We start from the raw sequence: 13173 nt of genomic DNA, 5'->3' as shown, positions 1-13173 counted from the left end.
CTTTCTTCAAGCTTTTTAACAGACATATGACCGGAAACAACAAAGACACATTTAACAACAAAGACTATCACAATAAAAGAAACCCGTATGGCAGCTGACTGTCAGCGCGCGCGACAGGCACGGCGTCTCCAGCGTCGCATGCAGTCTCATATCAAAGATACTAAACAGTACTGTAATCCCAGACTTTGATCACGTGAGCGCAAACTTGGCCAAATGGGAAGGCGAGTCTCTGTAGTACGCTTCCGACCGCCATTACATTACAATGCGTGGTGGGCTGGACGATCGTGCGCGAGAGAAAAATGCTACAGCGGCGCTTCGCGTGAAGCAAACACACACAGAGGGTGAGAATGACACACTCGGGCTTCACGCGCACTTATTTACCAGTATAAAAACACGCTGCGAGGGATAAACAAAACGAGGAAGGAGGGAAGGAAGGAAGGAGACACTGCTGAGGAAACGCTGCACATGTTTGAGGATTTAATTCAATGATCAAATCATCATTTTCTCGAGGAAGGAGGAGGAGGATTCGCTTTTAAATGTCGTAAAGGAAAAATCTGCAGCGCAACATATTCTTTATGTCAGTGCTCGGTGCCAGACTAGGACTGTCACTTTTGCTTGAAGTGTGCATTTAAAACCAAAAAAATCTCATTTTTTGTAAAGATTGAGGCTGTTGTGGTCGCGAGAGGACGTTTCGTAATGATATCAAACTGAAAGGAAGGAAGGATTTTTTTAAACCTCCGTCTACAGAAGCCTGCTCGCCGTTTTCCTGGTGGTGGTGGTGGTGGAGTGTAAGAATAGTTGTTCTTGTCTGAACGCTTTGACTCATGATTCGGGGTTATACTGGGAACCCGCCGCCCTGCCTGCCACGGAGAGGAGCACTGGTGGGGGCTTTTTTCTTCTCCTCAGCGACCCCTCTCCTTTCGTCTGCGGTCCGTTTAATACAAGAGCAACAGAGGGATTAAACATTCCTGCTCGCAGCGCCTGTTTGTGCGAGGCAGACTGGGTTACATTGTGAGAGGAACGGTTGTGGTAAGAAAGGAGGCTATAAATAGCTCATGCAATTCTCGAAAACTATCACAAGTGGTGCATCAGCTTGTGGAGCAGACGGAACCAGATATCCTGCATGTAATGTCTCGCTTTGAACTTAATTGTTTCGCAGAGCGTTAAACGGGTGGTATTTTTTTACAGAAGTTTTGACTCTTAATTCAGCATTTTTTGGTTGTGTTTTCGGCGCGGAAGAACAGCTTTCCCCATGGATTATTGCTCATTTAATGATGAAACTATCAGCGGAAAGACTGATATGGAAACAGGCTGATCGTCCTCTGTGCGTTTGGATTGAAATGGATACATTTGTGAGCTCTCCGCCTTTGACAATGATCACATTTGGAATCGCCTGACCTGGATTGTAACAATGTTTTGATCCCCGGATTTACATTACAACATTATATCCGCTTGGGGCTTCATGGATGCGTTCTGCACTTCTTTCTGAATACGCCCAATCCCGAGTCTATTATCTGGACCTCTCGTGAGGTTTTAATACTGCTTGTTTTGAGGAAACCGATTTGTCAGCCCTGCTCGGTGTTTGGTACCGATGTAGGATTTCGACATGCCCAGCGCTGACGACCCCAACGGCGGACGATTATGACTACAACAGCGAATTGGGTGGCTAACGGGGCAAGCCTTGAGGACTGCCACTCCAACATCTTCTCTCTGGTACAGTATCAATAAATAAATCACGCACGTCACACACTGACACGCGAGCCAGCTGTGATCGACAAGTCATGAGACCGTGGGAGGCACGCGTAAATGTGTGTCTGCTGTACAAAGGTGAACCAATTGCTGCTGTTGTTATTCGGTAATCATTAGCACCATATTCACCACTACGCCTGTTATAATAAGACATCACAGCCCAGAGGCGTTAACAAACACCATTTAAAAAGAATAACTCCACTTTATTAACTGATTTGAACCAAATACATGTATAATAACGCGGAGAATACTCATCTAAAATGCTACCAAATCAAACTCACTTATTTTGGCTTTGTTTTTGCACTTTTCGTCATATTTCCCATCATTATCCTCCTCCCCTTCCTATAAACAATTCTCAGGAACTCTGTTGCATTGCCAGGCAACAAACTTAGAAAGAAAGCTGCTTCTGTTTAATTTTTCTCAAGCCAGAAAAACATCTGTGGCTTAATATGTTGATCTACAAATAACAGGCTCGCCCGGTTACGAACTGGAAGATTAGGGACTATTTTTTGAGGAAGGTTATTAAGATTTTGAATGACAGCACACAGCGGAAACAGGCACTTTCATACTCTTAAAAAAAGGGTTTTTTTATTCCACTGGCAGCATCTTTTTTTTGCAGAACTGGCTGGTTTTAAGGGTGCAGGAGATTGAGCAGTGTGTTTTCACAGTTTTCATCCTGCAATCAGCGAGTTAACCGTCCTACTACAGAAGGCAGCCGAGTGGAAAGGCATGCGGTATGGACTGAGCCCGGGCAGAGCAGGCTGCTGAGAAGCACACAAACATAGGGGTCCTGAGGGCTTTTTAAGGTGATCATGCAGCAGGTCTGTCACACGCCACACATGTCATCAAGGAAGCTAAAGACACTCCTGTCACATGGTTTGGATTTTTGTTGGATTTTGGTGGCTCATTGAGAAGAGAAAGAAACTTTCTGCAGCTTACAGAAAGCTTTAAAATGTCAAGCAAAGCATTCTTCTTCTTCTTCTCTTGTCTCAGTCAAGGAAGCGAGCAGACAGAAACAGCCACTCCAAATAATATCTTAAGCTCTTTCAAAGCATCTTGTTTAAAATTCCTGTGCACTGACGCTGAAATCCAAAGCATCACACGTCTTAAATTCACTCAGCCTGACACGTTAAAGCGATTACGTCTCTGTCAGCTTTTCAGCCGAGGTTATTCCCTCGTGGAAGAAGCTTTCATTCACTCGCCGTGGCGTTTGTTGGCCGTCGTGCCGGCCCCTGTGTGAACATCCCTTTCAAAGTGAGGCAGAAAGAGACTCATCCATCAGCTGGCTTGTTGAGAATATTTATGACTGGATGGAGCACAGCGGTGGCTCACTGGCAGGGCTCCTACAGGGAAGTCCAAGCAGAAAATAACACTAATGACACTCGAGGCGTCCTGGTTAGAGGGTACGTCTGAGACAAAGAGACAGAGGGATGCAGATTGTGTCCTGATGTAGAGAATGAGACATGAATGACAAGCTCAAAAGGCCTTGGATGCTACCTGGAGTACTCTGACAGAAAGCAGAATACTGTGGAATATTAACACCTTATCCAGGTTTCTGATCATGCTTTAATGTTACAGAGCATAGTCACTGACATGAACTATCAAAGACGCAGCTGCTAACAGATGATGAGAATGTATTCATGGATGTGAATAACCAGGTTTCTCAAGTCCATATAAACATCATATCTAAAAGAAAATAAAACTCTGGATAAGACTATATACTGGGATATTATAACACAACTACTTGATTCTGATTGGTTAATTAAGGCATTCCGAGGTCAGTTATTTCTTGATAACAGACTGTTGCTATGAAGAACCGACCGTTGCTAGGGATGCTGCTCTAATCACAGAATCCGGAGGACAAACTGTAATTATATCAAACTGCCGAAAGAAGTCCGGTAAATTTGACGTCAGTCTGTTTACAGATGGAAAAAATGAGACGAGACAAACCAGCAGAGAGAAAGCAATAAAGGTTAAACGGTGCAAAAACTGTAGGTTACGACAAAGAGATCTACAAAACTGTTTTGTAGAGAAGTAAACATTAAATGGAACAGAGTGTGGAATACAGCGGTGTTTAAAGACGGTGAATGGAAAAGAAAATGTCAACAGACTCCGACGTGACGAGACAGAAAACCTCAATAAGGTGCTGCGCTGATTCATACGGCCCTGTTCTGTGTCTGACTTCACCATCAGTGGAAATATTTCCATTTAATGTGAGTGAAAACGGTTAGCTAAGCTCATTTAAATGTGTGTAAAAACAGCTAACTTAGCTCATTTTAATGTGAGTAAAAACAGCTAGCTAAGCTGAGTAAAAACAGCTAGGTTAGCTCATTTTAATGTGAGTAAAACCAGCTAGCTAAGCTGAGTAAAAACAGCTAGGTTAGCTCATTTTAATGTGAGTAAAAACAGCTAGCTAAGCTGAGTAAAAACAGCTAGCTTAGCTCATTTTAATGTGAGTAAAACCAGCTAGCTTAGCTCATTTTAATGTGAGTAAACACAGATAGGTTAGCTCATTTTAATGTGAGTAAACACAGATAGGTTAGCTCATTTTAATGTTAGTAAAAACACCTAGGTTAGCTCATTTTAATGTGAGTAAAAACAGCTAGGTTAGCTCATTTTAATGTGAGTAAACACAGCTAGGTTAGCTCATTTTAATGTTAGTAAAAACACCTAGGTTAGCTCATTTTAATGTGAGTAAAAACACCTAGGTTAGCTCATTTTAATGTGAGTAAAAACAGCTAGCTCATTTTTTTTTTTCAACTCTTTTTATTGACATTTTTCATTAAATAATAAACAAATGAGTGGCAATGGTACAGCTCTGAAGTAGCATGTCAACAAACCCATTACCCCTCCCTCTTCCCACCCACCCACCCACCTCAGGTCAGTACCAATCAGGGACATATGCTTAGCTCATTTTAATCTGAGTAAAAACAGCTAGCTTAGATAATTTTAATGTGAGTAAATACAGATAGGTTAGCTCATTTTAATCTGAGTAAAAACAGCTAGCTTAGCTAATTTTTATGTGAGTAAAAACAGCTGCTGTAGCTCATTTTAAGAAAGCTACAGAGTTAACCGTTGCTATGGACGCAGCTCTCACTGTGAGTGTAACAGACTATTTTTAAATGGAAAACTGAAATATAATCATTTTTATCATCAATATTTTGTATCAAATAATTGACTTCGTAAGGAATAGCAGTGTAATAAGGGATAATGTATAGTAAGGTTGTTATAGCGGAGTAACCTGCTCACTCTGTAGGGTTTGTATGTGACAAGCTTTTATTTTGTCTTTTAACAGTCAAACATTTCACTTAATCTCTGTCTTGGAAAATCAAAGGCTGTTTTGTGGGCGCTAATAATCGTCTGACACAGGCCCGATGGACTGGTTTGCTTTTGTAGGTCCCATTGAGGCATCAATATTAATTGCAGTTGGTTTCATAACCAGCTAATAACTCCTACTTCAATTTTAAGGTGTCAATAATATAATTAGTTGAAAGCCAACTGGTCATTAAGAGGTCCAAAAATGTCAAGAATAAAACCCCTGCGTTGGGATATTTCTTAACCTTTTCCTCCAGGTCAAACTAGCTTACATAAAGGTCTTGTAGCTAACCGGTGACAGCCTGTTAAACAGCATTCCAGCTAACACTAACCTCGTCCCTCACACTGATTTACTGCCTGTTATTGCAAGCAGCATCAATAAAAAAGTACCTTTAGAAAGCATAAGAGCCCATACTGTGGGGCTTTATGGGGGCAGCAGCAGATTACTGTCATGCTCCCTCTCTCTGCGAGGCCGGTGTCACATACTTGAGATCGCTACGATCGCACAAACCCACAAAACAACTGTGTGGTGTGCTGCTGCTCATCCATCTGTGACTGAAAGCAAACGAGACCCTCGTATGTGGTGAAAAAAAAAAAGATGGGAGCGAAAAAGGGTGGAGGAAAGAGAGGAGAAACAGAGGAATGTTTTCAGCTGCAGCCGAATCTGTTTTCATTTTAGGAAAGTATTATGACTGATGTGCATTTCCTGACTACTCGCCTCGGCCCTGTGAGAGAGAGAGAGAGAGAGAGAAACTGAGAGTGAGACAGAGCGAGGGAGAAAATTAAAGAGGGAGGAACGTAATGAGAGAGAAAGAGAGAGAGGGAGAGAAAACAGTCGTCTTTCTGTGGACTGGGCAGGTTTTTTTCTTCTGACACTGACTCGAGCCAGAGCCTGAATATGAAATGCGAGGAGGAGACAGTTGAGAGCTTGCCTCACGACACAGGAAGCCTCAGTGTGTGTGTGTGTGTGTGTGTGTGTTTGAGTGCGGCTGCGCGTGTGTTGTAAACACTGTAAACCATCTAGACTCGGGAGACGAACTTCAAACACCCATCATATTATACACACACACACAGATGCATTCACAAACACCACGGCGAGAGAGGAAGAAAAAATAAACACACACATGCTCGCACAAACATATGTAGCACAAATGCAACACACACTAAATCTTCCACCCACATGCACACACACTCCATACATCCTATATCCCAAGGACGCATGCTTGTACAAACATAGGTAGAAAGCAGAGGCCTTAATTAGAGGACTTCCTGTGTCCCCTCGACGGTAATTAAGTGTCCTCAAGTGCAGGTCTAATGTGATCAACTAAGAGCCGCTCATTAGCTCCAACTGTATTCCAATAGAGATCCTGCATGTGTAATAATAATGATGCTACTGTCTGGCATGGAAATAAAGTGCTAAGAGATGAGGCAGAGGGAGAACCATTAACAGCAGAGGCCTGATTTATGGCAGGTGAGTGGCCGCGCCGTGTAAGAAGAAGGAGGTAATCAGGGATGGAGCCTTTTTAATATAGACTGTTTGCATTTCCTGGTTATTGATGATGGGGGATGTAGCGATGATGCTAAAGGAGGAGAGAGAGAGGGGCGTTGGGTTAAGTGTGTTTCAGGATCTGCTGGGCCGCAGAGTCAGTCAAGTTAGAGTTCCTACAAGGATGGAAGTCTACATCACAGAGGAAAAGAAATAACTATCCAATGAAACTGATAAGTAAAAATCGCTTTAATTCTGAGGCCAGCTGCTGGTTCTTGACACTTTTTTAACTCTCACTGTTGAAAACTGTAAAAACCAAAAAGTGTTGTTTATATAGAGACGTCTAAGGATGACATTGAAGCCCTGGCAGCGTCCTCTTACTCAAGGAGAGGATCAGTCCAGGTTTCGGAGGCATCACTCCCAGTCTTGTGCATTGTGCCCTATGGAGCAGCTCCATCTGGCTGCTTCTCACTAAACAGTCCGCCCCCCTACGCCCAACCTGCGCTTTTGGCTCCGCTCGCTAGCTATTTTGACAGCTAGCTCTGGCTTCACCTTGAGTCTGTGTGTGTGGAGCCTCCCACTAATCTGCCCCTGTCACTGCTGTGGGAATCCCTTGTCATCTCAATATGACTCAAGCCGGCAGTGGCCCACCTGTGTGAACATGGCTTTCTGTATGTCACACACAGACAGAAGTGTTCCTCAGATAGTGTTCTGCCATGACACACTGGTGTGTGAGCAAGCGGTGCTATATGTTAGAATCTGACAGAAAAAGGCCAGAATATTGACTATAATCACGCGGCAGATATTTTCCTCAGAGATCACATTAGGGTGGGAAGCTTAAGGGCTGTTATAACATGCTGTGTTTTTAGCTTGTAAGTCATAGAAATGTAGGTAATCTGAGAAATCTTGTTGTTGAAAACCAACTTTAAAGACAAAGCACAGTGAAAACAGGAGCAACATCGGGCCCTATTTCAAGTTAAAACAACACTTGATGACCCCTTACCCGATGTTAGCATTCAGCCACTTCCCAGCTTAGCTAGAAAGAAGCTTAATGCCAACATTAGCCTACATTTTTATAGGATTATAAGCTACGAAATCAAAAGTGTAAAGAGACTTAACTTTGTAAAAACAACATGTGATAACCCATTAACTTCAATCAGACAGCAGCTTACGATAGCATTTAGCTACTTCCTAGCTAAATTTACCATAAGCTAGGTGGCTGAAAGCCAACATTACTTTTAAGTATTTTTTTAAGATAATTTTTTTTGCCCTTTTAGGCATTTATTGAAAAGAGTAGATAGAGTCAGACACAGGGAAAGATGGGGTTGGAGTTGCACCCGGGGCCATTGCTTCGAGAAATGACTGAACCACTGTACATGGGGTGCATGACTTAGCCGCTAAGCTAAACTGGAGCCCCTCTTTTTAATATTTGAAGATAGAAAAGGACGAAAGGAGAGGTGTCAACAGACTTAACTTTGTAAAAACCACATATTTGATAACCCCTTAGTTTCAACCAGACAACAGCTAACGGTAGAATTGAACCACTTCCTAGCTAACATTAGCTAGAAAGTGGCTGAATGCTAAGATTACTTTTTATGGAATGAAAAGTTGGGAAACTGACTCAACTTTACAGAAACAACATATTTGATAACACATTAGCTTTAATCAGACAAAAGTGCAGCCACTTCCTAGCTAATGTTAATATTAACCAGGAAGTGGTTGCCAAAATTACCTTTTAATAGTATTGTAAGATGCAAAAGAAACATTGTAAACGTAATCTTTTTCAGAAAACAGCTAGCATGCATTTTACCACTTCCCAGCTAACATTAACGTTAGCAAATTACGCCTTCCTATCGTTCCTACAGACAAAATGTAACCTTAGCATTCAGCCACCAGCTAATGGTAATAATAGCTAAGGAGTGGCTCAATGCTAACATTAGCTGGTGTCTGAAGGTAGTTAAAGGGTTAGTTAATCTTGAAATATGGACCGATGTCAGTCATGACATTTGCTGTCCATTTTCTTAGAAGTTGCTCATCAATCAAGAAATGGTGACATGATAACAATTTGACACATTCCCTTATACTTCTGCTTCAAACTACTGAACTACAACATTGTAACAGAATTTGAGCGACTTCGCACCCTGGTGATGTCAGAGAAAAATGGCTGCAGTGTGAATACGCTGAATTGGTTGAGAACAGGAGGACACTCATGATTCTATTCGAGCATCCCTTTTATTTTAAACCCTCCCGAGCGTAGTCATGGATCTTCTCTGAGAAGTAGGCTTGTCAGGGCTCTGTCATAAAGGTGAAGAACGACTCAAAGACGGATAGGGAGCGAGGAGGAAGAGAGGGGAGCGAGGGAGGGAAGCACCACTGGTCGCGGAGCTGGAAATGGGCCGGGATGGACAGGAGGAGTATTTCCGAGCACGGTGGCTTGAGTGTGAAATATGTAAGCCCCGCAGTGCCAGCTGTGTGCTATTCTCGGAGCCCGCTGGTGCTCCTGTGTGTGAGGCGGGCGACAGAAGGCTGAGTGGGAAACGAGGACTGGTAGAAATGGGCAGGAGGCTAACTGGTGCCACCAAGTGCTTGTGTTAGCTGGAAAGTTAGCTAGTTAGCTGGCACGCACACTAAAAGATAAATAAACTGTAACATATAAAAACATGATAAATGGCTAACAATTATAATTTAGTCTCTACTTAAAAAGATTTATAGCCTTTCTCTGAAAGCTTTACATTTTATGCTAACATAATAATGGATTTAGCTTCATACAAATGTAGCCTACGTTAGCTAGCTCAGGTTTGTGCGCAATGCTAATATACAGCAAAGGCAAGAATTGGGTTTTTACACACCGCTGTATGAGATCTTAGATACTGTGGAAACTATATTAGAGTTTGGGGGTGTGTACAGTATTTTAAGACCTGCAAGAGCCTCACAATTGTTTTCAAACAGAGTACTTGAATATTGTATTAAGCTATTTTCCACCAATGATGAATTTAGCTGTTCTTTCTTATATAGCAAATTCTTATCTTTAACAGAGACACTACACCTGGCTCAGATATATTTCCCCCTGTTGTTTCCCGCCTAAAGATTAACACCCCTTCCCTTTAATCTCTTATATTTCAAATATGTTTTGATACATTGCCTCTCGTCTGAACCCAAACTCTGGGGCCTGCTGCCTGATTGCTCGATAAATTCCAGCAGCAGATAAAACTTGTGTTCGATGATGCCTCTGTGCCACAGGAGAGTTGCTGCTTTTGTTTAGGGAAGAAAAAAATCTGTTTGCGATAGCTTCACCTGAATGCCGACACATCGACAAAGAGAATGTCTTTAAAAGGGAGACGCTGCCCCGCTCGTAGCCCGGGCAAATATTTTCTGCAAGCCCGACAGCTTTGCCAATATCATGCTTGGCTGGGATTCAATTGCAGTTAGAGCACACTTAGGTTAAAGGGTGTCTTTTTTAGAGGAGAGAGAAAACATTAATGTTGTCTGCTGCTGCTGTTGCAAATTCTAATGATCATGTTGCATTGAGAGATTATCTGCGGCCAATCAAACGGGGCGCTTGATGAGAACAAACACGTTATGTGCAGACTGTTGATTCACGGCCGTTTGTGGTGCATTGATTCGCCGCGCGCTGCCAAAACGGCGCGCTCTCTCTCTCTCATCCTGATTTAGGCAGACACGCATGATTTTTTTTTTTAACATGCTAATGAAAATTTGCACAGCTCTATTTCAAGTCGTGGCTCGAAGATGTGACTTTTTAGAATAAAAGTCAGACACAAAAGGTTTGATAGATCGCTCACCAGGCATGACTGAGTGAGCAAATATATGAACCTCCCATGGTGCTGTTATATCTGTGTGATTACATAAGGCTTTGTGTGTTTGTGTGTTTTACCTGTTAGCAGAGGACTTCTGGTGTTTAAAATCTGATTGGCTGCCACTCCCATTTAGTTAGCAACCAACAGACTACACACAGCAGCCAGGTGAGTTGCGAGTTGAAACCTGTCGTGTTGTGACCTACGGTAGAAATAAAGAAGGCCCGGCCCTGTCCTGCACACACACACACACGCACACAGAAACAGAAGCATTTTGTTTATCTGCTGTGTAATGAAACAAGTAAAAGTCATGCTGGCTTATGCAGCGCCGTCATTTTATCAGAAATTGCATCCCCGTGGAAAAAATCAATGCAGGAAATTACTCGCCTAAATGAGATATTTTTTTTCATACCGCTTATGCTCCATTTGCCCAATTTCAGGAACAACCACGCTATTAACTTCTTGTAAGCATTTCACGAGCCTGCATGCCGTGCTAATTGTACAATTACCGTGCTGTCATTTTCTCTCTAAAGACGCGTACTGAGTAATGCTATGCTAGCTCTGATAATCCCAGGACTTTCCTGACCCATGTGTGACGCGCTTGATTATATCAACGGCCACATTCGAGCTCGTGAATTCCAGCTGTGAGGGAACAAATGGAGAGGGAACATACAGAGCAAACAGTACAGAGTAAAATAAGGTTTCACAGAAACCGTAATATATGCTGAATTTCTATAGACGTCTTGTCTTTGATGTGCTTCTTTCCATGTGATTCTCAGTTTTTCAGTCTTTGTCTGTCACTTCCTCCCCCCCGTGGCTTGTCACGGTTAATTTAGTTACACCGGAGACGCTAGTAAAGCAGAGCCTGGTTTATTTATTTGCACGTTAATAATTCAGTCTAAGCAGGCCCGGTGCTTCAGCCTGTCCCTCCGTACGCTTTAAAAGCATCCTGACGCTGCAGCTTTGTGTTGTTTTATTTGCCAAACGGCTGGGGATCTTGTCAGCCCTTTTTTCGACGCAGTGCACACACACTGTCTCGCTGTCCTTACCCCCCCACATCCCCACTCTCTTTGTGTCAGGTGAGAAGTCACCGTTTGATGGAGGCGTTCTGCCGCGTGATTGGCAGGTCTATCCGTCACTCAACCCCGGGGACTCTCGCTGCTCTAATTAGGTCGCTTGGCTCGCTCACCTCCCAGCGCCGGATGCTGCAGCAGATCAAATGACGGTCCCTTGTTTTGCTGGGACTTGTAAAGGTGGCGGCAGCAGGCAGAGGAAAAGCATCTGTTTAGTGCCTGCAGCCCCAGAGGCCTGTTTTTCTACACCTGTTTGGTGCTTTTGTGTCGCCCTCGCCGCCTCACAAGTGCAGTAATGTGCATCGCTCTTCATTTGTGGTGTAAAACGCCAGAGGGGAGCGCTACTCCTTGTGGGTTAATTTGATTTCACTGGGTTAATTGATGAAGGGGGAGTCGTTGCCTGTTCTGATTTCTGCCACTTGTTCTTCTAACTGGTGACTTCTCACAGCTGACTGAGCAGCGCAGACACCAAACCTGCCTTTTCTTTGTCTTGAATTTGATGCAGCGAAGAAAAATTCAACCATTTAAGTTGGAAGATTTCAGTTTCAGTGTATTTGGAGACGTTGTGTTGATACTCCAAAAACACTCTTTAAGCAGCTACTTTGTCAGGAACACAAAAGAAGAGCAACTAGTATATCTCTTCACAGTACAGCTCACTTTCTCTTGATAAAGAAGTCAGTCGATGCTTTGCCGTGTACAACCGGCCACTATCTGATTCCTCTAGGGACTTTTCCATATATAAATATTTAACCCTGGTCTGTTTTTAAAGATGCAGTCAGCACCAACCCAGCTGATAAATACATTACATTTCTCTGACTCTGTAGCCACTTTCCCACTGGTCAAAAAACCCCGCTTAAAAGTAGAAACATTAATGACAACCTGGAGAAAGCAAACAGTGATATCACTGCAACTCCCGACTAAACGCACATTCAAACCTCCAGATGATGCAGAACGCAGCAGCGCAACTGGTCTTCAATCAACCCAAAACAGCACGTCACTCCACTGGCTCCAAGTTGCCACTTGCAAAACAGCAACAAAAAACGGCTCCTGCCTACCTGAATGCCCTCATCCAGGTCTCCACTCCCTCCCGCCCACTACGCTCTGCCAATGAAAGGCGCCTCCCATCACAACAGGGCCCTTAGTTGCTAACGGGACTCTTCTCCTCTATAGTCCCCTGGCGGTGGAACGAGCTACCAAACTCCATTCGGTCCACAAAGTCACTGTACGCTTTTAGGAAGAAGCTAAAGCCCCAGCTCTTTCATTAACGCCTCTGCACTTCATGGTGTTGAAGCTACTAAAGATGTTGATGACGAAATGTCTAAAATATGGGGGTTTGAATTTATGGAAATGTGTCTACACATTCCAAAAAAAAAGTGCCTCTGCTTTATCTTTAGATTCATTTTATGAGGTAAATTCTCCCCCAGTGTCTGCCCCTCCCCTCTTCTCTGACATTGAATGAAAGAGAGATAGATAGCGTTGTGTCTGATAAAGTTACGGACTCTTATCTGAAGACTCGAGGCATCACAAGCGATCCGAACACACCCCAAATATTGGCAGCTTGTCAAGTGTCTAAACAGATTTGACGTCGATGAGAAAGCGATGCCACTCTGACAGAATAAGTGTTCCACTTGTGCCAGAGTAGGTAAAACTGCTGATACAAGCCGTCTCTCAATTGCCTAAAGTGGCTCCTTTGTCAGACTATCAGACTGCGCGGCTCTTCCACTGTTGTGAGACTCCT

At 43.2% G+C, this 13173-nt stretch overlaps 1 protein-coding gene across 5 annotated transcripts in view; it reads left to right on the top strand.

Annotated features, from left to right (window-relative positions):
- The first annotated feature begins 282 nt into the window (after positions 1 to 282).
- LOC138601930 (mediator of RNA polymerase II transcription subunit 13-like) overlaps positions 283 to 13173 on the top strand; it is an 88094-nt gene continuing 75203 nt past the window's right edge. For all 5 annotated transcript variants that reach the window (XM_069673251.1, XM_069673249.1, XM_069673250.1 and 2 more), the window contains exon 1: positions 283 to 1713. In XM_069673251.1, coding sequence (XP_069529352.1) covers positions 1642 to 1713 — 72 coding nt within the window. In that variant the 5' untranslated portion in view covers positions 283 to 1641. The remainder of the gene's footprint in view (positions 1714 to 13173) is intronic.

Source organism: Semicossyphus pulcher, unplaced genomic scaffold (assembly GCF_022749685.1).
Source record: "Semicossyphus pulcher isolate SPU_LCO1_2020_fin unplaced genomic scaffold, fSemPul1.0.p SCAF_22, whole genome shotgun sequence".
In the NCBI taxonomy this organism is placed as follows: Eukaryota; Metazoa; Chordata; class Actinopteri; order Labriformes; family Labridae; genus Semicossyphus; species Semicossyphus pulcher.
The sequence above is the reverse complement of the archived record's forward strand: the minus strand, read 5'-3'. Positions and strand labels throughout refer to the sequence as shown.